This window comes from Pithys albifrons, chromosome 2, assembly GCF_047495875.1.
Source record: "Pithys albifrons albifrons isolate INPA30051 chromosome 2, PitAlb_v1, whole genome shotgun sequence".
Taxonomy (NCBI): Eukaryota; Metazoa; Chordata; class Aves; order Passeriformes; family Thamnophilidae; genus Pithys; species Pithys albifrons.
The window spans coordinates 110,471,821-110,487,957 of NC_092459.1; the positions used below are offsets into that span (position 1 = coordinate 110,471,821).

The window sequence follows — 16,137 nt, forward strand, 5'->3', positions numbered from 1 at the left end:
CAGCTCCTCCACAGAGACTTCTCTCCCTTCAGCAGACCAACAATCCCACCCAACCGGGTGCTGCCCGCGAATTCGCTAATGGCAAAACAGCAAAATTTGCTGATGGCAGAACTCGAGGCACCGGAGGGCACATCCTGCCGCTGTGGCCGCGGGGACCTGAGCCTTTCTCTCCCTGTGCTCTGGGGCTGAGGGCCGTACCCGCGTCCCCGGCCCGGAGTACCCGCTCCCCGACACGGAGGGAGAGGGCGGATCCGCCGTTCTCCACCGCGTCCGTCCTGGCCCCGCCCCCCTCCATGCGGGCCCAGTGGCCGTTCGAGACGGCGCGGCGGTGGCCAATCAGCGGCGGCGGCGGTGCTGCCCGGGAAAATGGCGGCGCTGTCGGGAGGGCCGCGGCGCCGCCGCAGCGAGCGCCATGCCCGGTAGCCGGCGCAGGGGGCTCTGCCTCAGGCCCGCCGCCCTGAGGAGGCGCAGCGGCAGCGGCGGCGGCGAGGAGCAGCTCATCCGGCGGCGGGCGGAGCCCCCGACCGAGAAGGAGGAAGAGGCGGCGGAAGGCGGCGCGAGCCGAGGCCTGCCCGCGGGGGAGGCGGCGTGCGCGCCCCGCGCTGCAGGTACGGCGGGAGCGGCCCCTGCGGGCCCCGGCCCTGCCCGCCGGCCCGGGAGGCGCGGCCCAGCCCTGAAGAGGGGCCGGCGCGGTGCGAATCCCCTGTTCCCCCCGCCCCTGTGCCCTGGGAAGGGGCTGTTCCAGTCAAGAGCAGTGTGCCTTGGGGGCCAGGAAGGCCAATGGTGCCCTGGGGTGCATCGGGAAGAGCATTGCCAGCAGGTCGAGAGAGGTGATCCTGCCCCTCTGCTCAGCCCTGGTCAAGCCGTATGTGGAGTGCAGTGCCCAGTTCTGGGCTCCCCAGGACAAGAAAGATGTAGAGCTCCTGGAGCAGGGCCAGCAGAGGCCCAGGTGGTCAAAGGTCTGGAGCATCTTTCCCATGAGGAAACACGGGGGAGACTTGGGCCTTTCAGTCTCGAGAACACTGAGGGGACCTCATTAATATATATAAATATCTAAACTGGGGGTGTCAAGAAGGTGGTCCAGGCTCTGCTTGGTGATGCTGAGCAATAGGACCAGAGGCAACGAGCAGACACTGATGCACAAGAAGTTACATCTGAATATGAGGAAGAACTTTTTCACTCTGCAGTGACCAGGCACTGGAACAGGTTGTCCAGGGAGGGTGTGAAGTCTCCTTCACTGTAAATATTCCAGAACTGTTTGGAGACAATCCTGTGCAATTTGCTCTGGGATGACCCTGCTTGAGCAGAGGTTGAACCAGATGACCCACTGTGATCCCTTCCAACCTGACCCATTCTATGATTTTGTGATTCCCATGGCAGACACTGAGAAATAACTGAGGATGTTGATACACTGGAGAGGATAAAACCTGTCCATGCTGGGCACTCCAGTGCAAAACATCTCCTAAGGTGATGCTTGCATAGTAATCACATCTTTTAAGTTATTTCTGTAAGCTTTCACATTTACAACATCATTTCTGAAGGGCAGCAGTAACTAGCTGAGCTTCACATGGTATGTTCAATTCACTTACTGCTCACAGGCAGCTGCAAGCATGTTTTGAATAGCTATATTCCTGCTTTTAGCAGTCCTAGCTGGAAAGGCCCAGTGGAGAAAGTAGAGAGAGAAAATAGGTTATGATCCAGAGCAGTTTGGGGGCCCATTAAAGTTGTAGCTAAGATCAGAGTCTGGGTGAAAGACACAAAGCAAGCAAGAACACAAAATATTTTCTCATACAGGTGTGCATAATTTTTTGTCTTAAGGTAAGATAAAGTCAGTATTCCCTCAAGTAGGAGGATTGACAGTTCCCATCCTTACCATCAGATGCTGAGTTTGGAGCTGTCAGGATCATGTTATGTCTGTCATGATGTAGCTGGCAAAGCTAAGAGTCGTATTTTGCATTAAATGTCTAGCTGTGAACAATATTCCTGTTGTGAGTAAATGTTCATAAATGTGAACATCATTTCGATTCTTGAATTTCCTAAAGTATCTTATACTTTGACCTGTTATATATTCAAAATGATTTTAGACTTTTATTTGCTGTTTTTTAAGAAGTATCTTCTTTCTGTTTACACAGAGTCATGCTTACATGAAACTCCAAAGAGATCATTGAGTAGAAAATCCCGAATACCCACTTTCAGCTCTCCTGTTAATGACACCGATACACAGCAAGAAATCTTTTGGGATTCTCATTCACCAATTGCATACAGACTAGGTAATATCAAAAATCCAGGCTTCAGGACACCTGTATGGGGCATGCAGTGGGAGTGTACTAAAAGTTATCAAAGATTTCTTGGAAAAAGGCCCCTTTCTCATATAATGATTGTTTGATATTATTTTCATTAAAACCTCATAAGTTCTTCAATATACTGCTGAATCAAATTTTATTTTAACACGTATTTGAATTATTTGAGATGCACTGCACTTCATACATTGAATAGGTTTGCAGTTTTTGAGAAGTCTTGTGTGTTTATTTTCATAGGCAGTGGAAGAACCAAACAGTCCACCAGTGGATGCACAGTAGAAATTTCAGAAATTGTTAATCGTATTGCTCCTCAGGTAATTGCTACTTTCTAAACCAGTGCTCTGCACATGCATTAAACAAACAGAACTGTGCTTCCTTCAGCCTTAGCCTCAGCCTGTAGTTACACTGGTTTCACGGTAAGAGTTGGGTGTGTAGATAATTAGTAACATGTTCATAAGACTGGATTGAATTAAAACTTTAAGTGTAGCATTGACTGGTTAGTCTGTGAGTTACAGATGCTGTAAAAAAAGATACATTAAAAAAGTGGACTTGCAGTGACGCCTTTTCAGAAAGGTTTACTGTCAGAATACAAGCTATTGCCTCTGCTTTTAGGAATAATATGTTTAGTTATCCTTAATCACGCCTCTGTTCAAAGGTAAAAGTTTCTTCACATACTGGATTTACTTGGCAGTTGTTTTTAAGCACTTTGAATGGTCTTAATTGACTGCTGAAGTACAAGAACAGGACTGGGGTGAGAGAGATTCTCTACAATAATATAAATGTAGTAACCTTGCTTTGATACTCTAAATAATTTGCCTTTTTACCCTGAGATCTCTGCCCTTTCCCTCTTGCCATAAATCTGATGTCCACAGCCTAGAAAGTGAAAATAAAAATATTTGTTTGTTGATACGTTTTAAGTGCAAGAAGTTGTAATTCCTCGAACATGTGTAGTATTTAGCTTGCAAAACATGCCTGCATTTTTGACAGGGCTATTTAAAATTTATTCGCTGTTTGGCATATTTGTGAGAAATTATACTTAAGAATTGGAAAGTCATTGGTAAGAGATGCCATTGCCTCCAATGTAAATGGTTACAGCTCTGCTATATATGTAAATAATATCAGGGTTTGCAGCTATCTGTTGCTCATGTTCATTTTTGGTAAAAGAAAAATAAATTTAAAAAAATTACTAAGAATAAGAAAACCTACCCCAAACTACTCTAGTAAAGTTCAAATTTCTTTTTCTGCCTTACATGCAGTACTGTCTCATGTTCTAATCCTCTGCCTCTCTAGACAATTTACCACTGCACTGTTCTTAGACTTCAGAATTCAAATTCAAGCCTGAATTTTGGAGTCCTAAAACAACTTCCTTTAGTTTCTAAACTTCGCTTACTTCAGTTTAAAGGCTCTTTGTATAAATGAGTTCTAATGGAAGAAGTCAGAATTTTTTTTCTGGAAGCATACAGAATGTAATTTCTTTTAAGTTCTCTAATCTGTTAATGCTGCTTTAAGTAGATAAAGTCAGTGCCTCTCAGCCTGCTCCTTAGTAGTGCGCTGAGGTAAACTAGATCACAGCTCGTGTGAATATTGCAGATTATGTGTAAACCTGATGTAAATAGAGTATTAGATTGAGCACCAAAGTGAATTTCAGATATCTTAATTGAAGTTCCTGTTTTAAATCAATATAATTAAAGTGATAAAACTATCAGTAGTTGTAGTAATTGCAGTAATCTATTTAAGTTGTATTGTTTTAGCTCCTATCTGAGGCTTTCAACAGGTTTCATCAAGTTTACTTGGTTTAGCAACTTTAACTCACACAAGATGTGTGTCTGGGCCAATCTTGACATCAGATTTCTAAGCATTATAAATCTAACCATTCAGGATGAAAAATCAAGCTGCAGTGAAGGCTCCCTTTTGGGAACATGGATTGGTGAGGATGCTATTCCCTGTACACCTGGAGCAGTAAAAGTGCGACTGAGGACAAAGTTAAGTTGTTCAAGGTAAGCTACAGTTTTTTCTTGCCCATCGTAGCGGGGCTTTCATGCAAAAAGATTTGTGGTCTTTTATATATAGTGGACCATGTAATTATACATTAGCATATAGAATGCTTTTAACTTTGGGCTTGTTATCTCTTCTTAATGGGGTATTTTATCAAAATGATTGCATGTTGACTGCACATTGTGGGATTTGGTCATTCTGTAGCTGTTAAAGTAGAGAATGAACAGCTCACATGGTCATGTTATTGAGGTTGGCTAAACTTTCTCAGTAGCTCTGACTTTGTTTTCTATTTGTTTTTGTGTGTTTTTTTTTAATCCAGAGATCTTAAAATAAAAAATCCTGAAGAGGAACTCATGAAATTGGCTGAGGAATTTGATAAAAATCTAGTAGAGCTAGATGTTATTCAGGAACAGGAGAAGCTTGGTCACAATGTCATCCAGACCACCTCAGAGCCTTTAAATAATCCTAAAGATGAAGTAAATACGAAGAATCAGAAATCAGTCCTTGGTGAAGGTTCTGAAACGGATACTGCTCTGTCCTTGAAGCCAGTTGGACAGAGCACTGGCATTCCTGCTGCAAGGCCTGGTCGATCCAGCAGTCAAAAGTCTGTAGACCTTGAGGCTGAAATAGCCCTTCATGCTCTTTTTGACTGTTCTACCCAGAAGTGTAGTGGGCAGTTGAGCCAAGGACTGTCAGATGTTTCTTTAAACAACAGTTTTAGTAAAAATAAAAGCACTGAGGAGGAGGAGCACCTTCCTGAGGAAACTGAAGACATGCAACATGGTAATTCAGAGGCACATCAAAAAGATCCTCTGTGTGCAGTGGGAAGCATGAACCAGACTGTACCAAAACCTGATATGGCAAAAAAAAATCATCCTCCTTTGAACACAGAATTGGTGGCCTCCACTAAGCTTCCTGGAGTAGTTAATGATGACTTTGATGACTGGGATACAGAATTTTTGGCAGATGACTCCTTTGTGATGCAAATAACCCAAAATCCTGAATTGATAAGTACTGAAGAACCACCACCAAATTCTGCAAATCCATCTGTGCATGGTTTCAGTGATGTTAGCAGAACAAAGCAAGGAAGTAGTGACAATTCAGTGACTTGTTTGGGGAGTGTAAACAAATCTAACAGTTTGCAGTATTCAGCTTCTAGTAAAAACACACAAAATGTTGTAAAACCTCTGTCTTTACAAAGGCCTTGTAAAACAGAAAACTCAGAGACCACAGCCTTGCATGGCAAATGTGATGTTAAGCCAGATAGAGTCAGTTCTTTTAGGAAAAGTGCCCAAGATAGTGATTGGTACTGTATTCCTGTTTCAAAGCAATCTAAAATGAACAATGGAGGTGAAACTTCTCAGCCTAAAAGTGACTCTCTTCCTCTTTTTCCTTCAAGATCTAATCCTCATAGACAACGGACAGAAAAATCTGGGAATAGCAGTCATACTTTTTCCTGTCAATCATCCAATGTTTCTACCAATATGAAACCTAACGATCTAACTAAAGGGGTTGAAATCCCAAAGAAATGCCCTCTGTCATTTGATGAATGGAATGAACCTAAATTCTCTGATGAGATACTAGATATGTTTTGTGGATCCGATAATCTTTGGGATGCAAACTTGGAGGATGATGAATTGTATCAGGTGTGCGATGATATAGAAAAGCAGACTCAGAGCCAAGATGTTAAACAAGGAAGTGAAAGAACTAAAACTCTACAAGGAGCCAGTATCAATTCCAGATCAAGTGCTGCTAGCAGCTTCCCAGCATCTAAACAAGGACTACCTGATCGCCTCTTGGCACAAAAAAAAAATGGGAAACAGGAGGCTCTGTCACTAAATGATTCCTGTAGGAATTCTTCAAAGGTTATATGTGGGCTGGATACAACAGGTCATGCAGTGAACTCTAAGAACATCTTAAGTCCTCAAACTGTGATCTCGGGTCCTTCTACAGAGAGCAAATACACACTGACTAAAAACTGGCATCAAGATTCTTCCGAAGGTACCACAAAGACTGTTGTGGGGAAATGGTACAGGTCAAATTCGGTTCCAGCAGGAGAGATTAGTTCTGAAGTAAGTCCTGTTGGTGCAGTAAACATTTCTAGTAGCAAAACATTACACAGCCCAGATCTCTTGTATAATACTGGAAAGATGCCAAGTAGCACTTCTGGTAACAAAACATCACTTGTGCCTTCAAAATTTAAGTTCCGAAAGATTAACAGTTCTCAGGGTCTTCATGTAGGGTGTGAAAATCCAGGGAATCATTCTGGCATTGGAATTACTCTGCAGGGTTTGGAAGAAAGCAAGAATCAGGTGAATGTGACTTTGCACAGCAAGCTGGACAATAAGAAGTCACCTTTCAAGAGACACCGTTCAGAGTCTTTTGCACAGCCTACCTCAGGTATTTGTGTTTGTTCTGTCATTGTTAGACTGTTTCCTTGTCAGAATGTCAGAGAGATTTGTACTGTCTTGCAACTTAGAGTAGTCTTTAGTGTTCATCCATTCAGTTTAGGTGTTAGTAAATGTTCCAGTGAGAATTTGGAGGTTATTTTGTGCAAAATAAAATTGTCCTAACACATATCTTGAATTCCTGCACGTTTTCATTCCACTTCTCAAAATGCTTCACACTCTCTCCATAATCGCTCAGATTCACTTGGATCAAGTACAGGCTGATGCAGTACTCAGCATACTGTATTCTTAAATTGTTACTTAAAAATACTGTTATTTTGATACATAGCAAAGCCCCAGTTAATGGTGGGACAGGGAAGGAGAGCACCAGGTTATATGGAATGCCAGTTTCTTTGTATTATTTTACACCTGGAGTTTGGAACCTCCAGTCACTTAATGCTTTTCAAACCTCAGCCTGTATTGTTGTTTGCTCTGTAACTGAAATTGCCAGTGAAATATTCTTGTGTTACCAGTCTAAACATTAATATTCCTGTTCAAACAGAGGGGAGGTCAGTCACTTCTCTGTCATCAAGAAAGAGTCACTAATATTCCATGTGCTGGGCCTACTTACTGAGACATGTAGGACCAGTCAAGTGCCAGCCAGTCTTGTTTTCAGTTGATCTCATGGCTTGGCAAAGTTTTAGTCAATATTAATTTTGATAAAACATGCCTTTAAGAGTGCCCTATATCAACTCACATTTTCAGGAAGCACTGTTATAAAAACAACAAAATAATTCCAGTCAGTTTTATCAAAGAATCAGTATTTTATTTGTATTTTTTCCCTAGCAAAGACGCAGATCAGTGGAAAGTAGGAGTTTTGTATGTTAAGGGGAAAGGGAAGGGAGAGATAACTAGTTATTCTGTAGAACTTTCTGGAGAATAAAGGAATGTAAAGGAATAACATGGGTTTTCTTTACAGGAAAACAACTGTCCTCATCTTAAATTTTGAGTGAAATGACATTGCTGTAACAAAAAGATGGATGTTACATGATTCTTTCAAAAACTCATAATTAATTTTTCATGGACACCTCTTTTGTAAGAAAGTGAAGAGACCTTTTGTTTTATTTTTCCAGTTTAAATACTTATTAAAAATACATTCATTGGAAATGGGTGTATAAAAATGGTAAAATTATTGATATATGCAGGAAGTGTTCTGTAGGTTCCAGTGAGGTCAGGATTTTATAGCATGGGAATTTATAGTTCTGTAACACAACATATAAAATGCTACGCTTAGCTATCATGTTCTTGTCTCTTTTGCCAATTTTTATTGCTACTTTTGACCTTTTTTCAACCTTCCTTGTTTTATTTGTGTGACACCTGTACTGTATCTGACCCCTGTGTCTATACCATCTCCATGCCCATATCTCTGCCTAACTCACTAAATTGTAGAGCCCTTTTCACTCTGATAGCCTTAATTTTCTTAACCCATCACCATCTCCTATGTTGACTCCTGATGTCATAAGGTTCACTTGAAGGGCAGCCAAGTAAAATTTCCTTGAAGCAAATGTCTGCATCCCAGTGTTTTCATTGGGAGGGAGTAATCAGTAGCACTACAAAGGTCATGCATTTTATCCCCTTCCTGCCTTGGGGACAGGATAGATGAGCCATTTTTAACGTGGGTGCCCGGTATGTCAGAATAGTGTGCTCCTGCCATAGATCTTTGAATGCTGGAAACAGATAAGTTAAAATACATAGTGAACAAACCTGAAGGCTCCTAATACATGTTTGTTTTTTTTTTATTTACAGTGTCTGTGGTGGAACAAAAACATAGAAAATGCTCTCAAGAAGAAATTGAAAGAAAAAAACAAGAAGCTCTTGCACGAAGAAAATTCAGAACACAGGCATTCTTTAAAGATGCTTGAATTTGGTGTTTATTTTGCCTGTAGAGTAAGTTTTTGGGAGAAAAATACTGTAATGCTGGAAGACACTTTATAAACTCCATTCACAGGTATTGATGGCAAGGTTTTTCTGTTCCTCAATTCAAAAAAATCTGGACCTGAACCATGGTTAATACTCTAGTAGTATTTAATCTTAATTAAAAACTATCAATTGTAAAGGTGTGGTTCCAAACTACCTTCAGCAAGATAAAGATTATGTTGAGTTCACATACTGTTACATGTTGAAATTATGTAGTCTGAAAATCATGAGAGCATGAAAGCATTGAATGAAGGTGTCAAAAATAGGCTCTGTGTTTTGGCTGCATTACTGCAAGTGTTCTGTTCTCTAAGAAGGCTCTTAAGCACACACAGAGACTAAGAAATACTGATGTTTGCTCTCAGGTAGAAGAAAGTTCTTAAGTTTTGGTTTAAATAAAGTACAGTCTAGAAAACATCCAACACTGGAAAACTAATGGAAATGAACAGGCTTTGCAAAGCTCTGTTTTTCTCTGTTACCTGAGGTAAGAATTGTACATGGAGAAGGAAGAATTTAATATTAAAGTTTCATAAGGTGAAAAAACATCCTGCAAATGACGTGTAGCATTTTTTTAACATTCCTTTCATCAAGAGTTGGACACACCCTGGCAAAATTGGACCACCTTCTAAACACACATCACCCAGCTAATTAAAAAAGGTAGCCTATGTCATTTTAACAAACCATGAGCAATATATAGTACACCAGGTGAAAGCTCAACAACTGTGCATCAGTTTGGCCTTATAGGTTGTACATACTTTCAGACTAAAGGCTGTTAAAACATAAAAATGCAATGTCATGTCAGCTTAACAGGGACTGATAGAATTTTTGATGTGATAGATGGGTGTAGAGCTCAAACTGCAAAAATGCCTCTGGGTAAGCTACAAGATATTTTTCAACTGAGAAATGCTTATATGTAAACATGTGACACTATGAAAAGTGACTGTAATTTTTCTTTGTAAATAAATAATTTTGAAATGTTCCAAAGGTTGGAGGGAAGCTTTTGGTTTCTGTAGTATGTATCATTTTTGTAACTCTTAAAAATGTAAGTATTGTATATTTGTAAGTCATCATTAAACTTTTTTTCTACGTTTTTACAATCTGTTCTGGAAAATACTATACTGCAGAAACTGGTAAAAGGGAGTGAAATGGGAAGTCCATATGGACTCTACCTGACTCTCCTCACTTGGTAATTTCCCAAATAATTTCATGCCTCCATTTTTTACCTATATTGGTGACAAAGTGCTTCCTTTGAGCTATTTAAATTGAAAATCCTTGGTGGAAGAACTGGTTAAACACACACCCCAGTGTGTGCAATCCTCAAATACTTTACTGCTTTTCAAGCTAGTGAATTTGCTTGTATTAAGCACCGTGGTTGATGCCACTTACCTCAAAGAAATCAGATCCCCATGACCACCAAATCCATGCAGGTACCCAGTAAGTGTTACAGTCTGGCTGCAGCTCCCTGTCCTGTCATTGTGCAAAATATGGTGCATCGGGTCAGTTTTTTCTGATCTAACTGAAAATTAACCCAGGAAAATATTTTCAGCTTTTCAAATAACTTTGTCATAGTAATACCCTCAACATTTAACACAACATGAAATAGCAAGACTTTGTTTTACTGTCAAGCCTTTTGCTGGCAGTTTTCAGTTTAAAAGACAGAAGCTTTGCATGTCCATATGACAAATAAATGTAAACCCCAAATAGTGGCTATTGCAAAAATTCTACTTATCCTGAGTGTAGCTTGATCTGAGTGTCTGAGGGATATGATTGTCTTTGTGGTGTTCTAGCAGAATCTGAGCTATTGGGGAACTTGCCAGATGCACTATTAGCCAAGAAAATGGCAATGAGAAAAGGCTTCTACTATCAGTATTAAATATGAGAGTTATAAAACTGGCTTTTAAGGTACTGATGCACAAGAATGTCAAATATTGAGAAAGATAAAAAGGCTTCCTTAGGACAGTGCTCAGCTTAGCAACCCTTCCCAGGATATTAATCTAGAAATAATTCTATAAAGAAACCAGGGTAATTTTTATTTTCAAGGATGATTTGGTTAATTATTGGAAAAGATTGGAAAAGATGAGTGAACTGGAAAAGAAGGAACTGTCATAGGTATTGGAGAGTGTTTTAGGGGGAAAATTTCATTCTCTGTTACGAAAGGACTAACTTTTAATCATGTTTGAAATTGGGATAAATAGTAGACAAATAATACAGGCTAAACATATCCCAGCCTCCCAAGCCAAGCTCAGCATACTTCCTGCCTTAATCTAATCATGAGAGAGATACTTTGGTTTTTATTTTACTTTTCATAGCTACCTAACTTTAGCATAGGTATTAGACTTCAAAGACCTGTAATTTGGGGGTTTTTTGAACATTACTTTCCAAATAGAAATCACAAATTCTTGGGAGCATTATTTCTTACCTGATGGTGAGACAAACCACCAAGGTATTTTTGATCATAGTCTGACTATCTCCCAATTCCCTTCCACACCATCTCTCAGTTAAAAAAATGAATAGAATTACTATTTTTGTGACTTGCTACCTCTCCTCACCATTGAGAAAGGGCGTTGAGCAGCAGCCTCACCACCCCACAGATTTTACAGGTTATGCTCAGCATGCCTTGTGCTTCCTGGTAAGTTCCTGGTGACCCACTGACATGCCTCAATCTTGCAATCTTTTGTCTGACTACTTGCAGTAGACAACAGATCTTCATTAGGAAAGTATCTTCATAATTTTGATTAATTAATGCACATGTACGCATAAGGAGTTTAGTATTTCAATAGCTGACATTTCACTATGAAGCCACATCTTCCTCCAGGCAAAAAAGACCTATCCAAATAGTAACAACAATCTTAAATACACTCTAAATTAAATTATGACTGTCATGTCTCATTATAAATTAATTTATGACTGTTTGCTTAAACACTCATCTTTTCATTCAGAGCATAGCAATTTTTTACATGAGTAGAGCAATCAGTGAGCTTAAGTTTAAATGTAAATGGAATTCCTGTAGGTCCCCATACCTAAGCATAATTTTTATTCCACAGATATTGATGGATTTCACAATGAGTGATGTTTCTTGCTAAAATCCAAGTATTACCCTCAAATAAATCCTGTAGTGGATTTTTTTCTTATAGGAAAGGCAGATAAGATCAGGATCCATTCATCATTATCCTCCTTATCTGTGTATAAAATTCTGTGTTGTGAAATATACACACACACATTCACACCCTTACTGTTCATGCTGGTGAGGGATCACATTTAAAGCATTTGAGAAGTTTAGTTATATTGGGCTTTTATTGTGTTAGTTGTATCAGATTTTCAGAGAGGCCAGCACCCAGCAGCTCTTCAAATTTTGGCCTATAAGGCACAATTAATCTTGGGGCTGCAGTTCAGGAATAGCAATGTAATCTTATACCATGTGTACCACTTATTACCTTTATACCCAGAGGAATAACACAGATGAATTCATTGATTTTATCTTTTTAAGCCTAAAAAGAGCTACAATTTTTCAGGAAAGAATAGCTGGAAGCAACAGATAGTGACCTAAATAGTAGAATTCCAAAGATAAAATAGGAGAAAATGAACACAAATGCTTCATTGTTTGAGAGCTGTATTGTCTGCAACACACTCCAGTGAATCCAGTGTTTGTGGAAGAGGCCAAGACAGATATAATCTGTGGAGCTAAAAATGACAGCCTGAGTAAGTAGCCATCAGAGATGAAGCCAGAGAAGACTCTGGCAATTGTGCTGTAAATCATAACTGCAATATTTGTTCATAGCTCCAGTTTCTGCGCATGCTGGAGGTTCTGTCAGAATAGTCAGAAAAGTCCTGCCTCATAAAACACTTAAGGATACCTAATACACTGTTCTTATGGAACTAAATATAAATTTCAGTGCCTGTTGTCTGGGTTTAATGTCAGTATAGAGCTGGCAAACCATAAAGGGCCTGATCCTGCTCTTGCAGCAATTTCCTTACAGCACTGGAGGTGATGGGGTGACTCAGGTGAGTAAAGAATCAAGCCCATGCCTTTCATTATTTCAAGTAGTTCTTGTCTTTAGCACATAAATCTAGTAAAGCAGCACAGCATTTATCAGAAAATATTATTGTTTATACACACTTTCAAAGTTTTTTGGGGCTAAAGTTTGCATTTACACATGCCTTTTAAAGGCTACAGTTAACAGCTTTCACCTCAAACAATGTAGTTAACAGAGGTGAGGACTACAGGATTTATAGATCTTTTAATGAAGGTTTGTCTGCTTGCTGCAGCTTTTCCTCACTAAAGAAGAAACTTCAAGGTTTAATCCTGGAAAATAGGATCCATGTAGACATGGGAATGAAGCTTTGCATGCACTACCACAGTCTCCTTGAGCAGAAGATGTCCAAATAAGACATTATATTCTAAATGAGCATAGCAAGTTCGGTTTGGGGTATTATTCCTTTTTTTTTTTTGGCTGAGAGGGGTGGGATTTCTTACATTCCTAAAGCTGAGGGTACATTGGGCATGTTTTGCAGAATCATGGCTGTAGGGTCAAGTGTCTGAGGATATTTTAGCACCTAAGAAAGTTACACATGGGGAATCACATTGGTGATTCACAGTGGTATAATAAAGAGCTTGGTGAATAGTTCATTTTAAATATCCCATTTGGATACTTAGTTACACCTTTGGGTGTTAGAGACCTTCAGAAAACAATATATGTGGATATAATGAGAGAGAGAAAAATGTGTTCTCCAAGGCTTGCATAACAGTGTGAAAACAGCAGATGAAGTGTAAATACTTCCTTCACCAATAACGACATGAAAGAGACCTTTAAAAAAAATAGCTCTCGTGTTCTACAGCAAAAGCCTGAAATATGCTTAGAAATTTAACAAAGAATTCCTGTCTTCTTGTTTGCTTCTTAGAGACTATGCTGTGCTTGGATAGGGCCAGATGTTTTTGTAAACTCTAATGCTTTAAATTAAGACATTAACCCAAAGAACTATTTCCTTACTGAACTTGAATAGGTGTTAGCAATGAATAAATGACCCTATTTTTTTACAGTTGCTGTGTTTTCCATTATCACTGAAATTTCAGCATGCTGACTTGTACTTCTGACTTCAGTGTACACCACTCATCAGAAGTGACAGTCAAACCAGCAAAGACCTCAATTTCCAACATAATGTCAAAAGATCTCAGAGGATTTTCTCCTTGTATGTAATGCCAGATTGCCAACCAAGAGTAAGAAAGGAGTAGAAAGCTGTAGTTGTTTATAGGCTGGGGGGGAACCTCACAGATACATTTTCTGTACAATTTTCTCCTGGGTCACGAAGGCTGATAGAGGCTTTTCACAGAAGCCTGCTATGCAAACTTTATATGCACTTCTTTCAAATTCCTCAAGGCTCTTGTGTTCTCCATCCCTTGGTAACTAATTCCCCAGTGCCTGATACGGTTGTTAAGTGTGCTCTGTAGTTCTAAATAGGAATCTTTTCCTATTAAGGCTTCCACAACAACAGACTCTTGCTCCTTTATGGGAGACCAGACTAATCTACTGTTCCAAATTTATATTTATTTTTAGTGAGATGTGTTACTCACATATTTTCTGTTGCATAAGTCACCCACCCTTGACATTTTAGGATCCAAAGTTTGATGTGTTAAGACTGTACAATCTGTAATCTCTGGATGTGGAGAAGGGAAATATTTGGACTGTTTCTAAAGGATGTGTGTGAAGTGAGTAAAAACAGCAAGTTCATGATATACAGCAATCTACAGATATGACATTTTTTAAATGCTCCACATCACTGATGAAAAATTTGTACAGATATATAACACATTATAAGGAGTCTGACCGAGTGACAGTTCTTTAACAGATAACCAGAGAGATACTAAAAATATTTGTAGGACAGCCTTAGGAAAGAGTTATGGAGGTGAATGGAAAGAAATTTGAAGATGGTTTGAGATAATGTCAATTGGTATAGACCAGATAAAGGCAGACCCTTTTTAATTTTCTTGAAAAGTTTGAGACATCAACAAATCTACATAAAACACCTGTTGGTTATAAAACTGTCAAGCAAGCATACATTTGGGAAATGAAGGGATTCAAGCATTCATGCAAGGAGACAGACTCTTGGAAGACATGTTGGATATATTTGTCATCTCAGCAATTTTCCTGTCTGTGTTCCAGAAAAAACACAAGTAGTTTTGTGAGCACTGAAAGTAATCAAGCCTGATTTCCTACAGACTAATTAATGGAGTTTCTAAAAGATGCAAGTTCAAATTGAAGCTTTTTTGATTGAGTCCCAGAGCATAAGAATCCAGCATGGATTCTTCATAATAATTGTTGCCCACCTGAGTTCTTTGGTGGATACAAAGATTTTTTTGAGACTTTTTCATCCACCATCACATTCAGTTTCAAACTTCTGAAAAAATCCCATCATTTTTTAGACTCTCCTTACCCTTTTCTCACTCAGACTACTCAGTGAAACTTCTCCATCCTTTTCATTTGATGGTAGTGTTGTGCCCACAGTGGCTTAAGCACATGAAAAATGATCACTTCCACTCTCCAAACCTGTCTAATTTTTGTTATTCAGAGGAGGTCTTTCAATCAATTGGTAATTAATTTGATGCTACTTCTAATCCATAAATGAGAGAAGATGGGAAAGGCTCTGGGACTTTCATTCCTTTCATTTTTGCCCTGAGAAGTCCTGTGTGTCACCCTGTGCTTTTCTCCATGTTGTTGTCAGTTTTAATGCTGATAGAAGCCACTGCCAGGCTGCTTGGCCATAACAGCTAAAACCACCAGTCCTGCCCTGTTTTATATATATGTACATATTTTAATTAATTTTCTATACAAGAATATTTGTCAGCTAAAATCAAGAAATAAATCTATTTAAAAATTAAGGTAGCTTCAATATTTACTGCAACTTAATGACAATTTTAGACAAGCATTTAATTACACTGAGTCAGCACACCATATATATTGTAGGGATGTACCATGGGACTTATTTTAAGGTGTAATTTAGGGTATACGTTTTAGACTGCTCCTCAATATGAACTTAAATCAAAATATTTCCACTGATGGAGAACATTCTTTAAAACTGATTACAAGAGTAGCCACAGTACTAATGGAAGCTTACTGTAATTTTATGTGTTATGGTATGAATGACTTGCAAGAACAGTCTTGGGAAGTTGTTTTGTAATTTAATATCTTTAAAGCTAAAAAATACTGGAGAAATACTTTTTCATGGGAACCTACTTTTCCCCCTTAGTGTTACCTAGAAATACATCTTTCTGTAGGACAGTTTTGTATTCCTTGCAATTCACATTCCTTGTGCAGAAGACACATGGAAATGTCATGCTGTGCTTTGCAGAACCAGCTTCCCCCAAGGAGTGGACAACTAATGAGGACTCATAAGTCTGAGTTTTCCTTTCTCCTGCTCACTGCTGGCCTTCTATATGCTGATCTCAAGGAGGTTTACAAGGGCCAGGACTGGTTTCCTTGCTCACT

The 16,137-nt window shown here is 39.3% G+C and overlaps 1 protein-coding gene across 2 annotated transcripts; it reads left to right on the forward strand.

Annotated features, from left to right (window-relative positions):
• Positions 1-354: 354 nt before the first annotated feature.
• ETAA1 (ETAA1 activator of ATR kinase) lies at positions 355-9,740 on the forward strand. Of its 2 annotated transcripts, XM_071582083.1 has the most exons (7): positions 355-608; positions 2,133-2,270; positions 2,538-2,614; positions 4,179-4,297; positions 4,615-6,367; positions 6,584-6,695; positions 8,489-9,740. In XM_071582083.1, exons 1-7 carry the CDS (start codon positions 413-415, stop codon positions 8,602-8,604), a joined length of 2,511 nt encoding a protein of 836 aa, XP_071438184.1. In that variant the 5' UTR covers positions 355-412; the 3' UTR covers positions 8,605-9,740. The 2 variants fall into 2 exon arrangements, with proteins under 2 accessions (XP_071438184.1, XP_071438183.1); XM_071582082.1 differs by having other exon boundaries at positions 4,615-6,695.
• Positions 9,741-16,137: the final 6,397 nt, after the last annotated feature.

Excerpts from the sequence above, each read along its gene's own strand:
- ETAA1 (XM_071582082.1), top strand. The coding sequence starts at position 413 with ATGCCCGGTAGCCGGCGCAGGGGGCTCTGCCTCAGGCCCGCCGCCCTG. Across the intron at positions 609-2,132 it reads GTGCGCGCCCCGCGCTGCAG|AGTCATGCTTACATGAAACT; the intron begins GTACGGCGGGAG and ends CTGTTTACACAG. Across the intron at positions 2,271-2,537 it reads ACCAATTGCATACAGACTAG|GCAGTGGAAGAACCAAACAG; the intron begins GTAATATCAAAA and ends TTATTTTCATAG.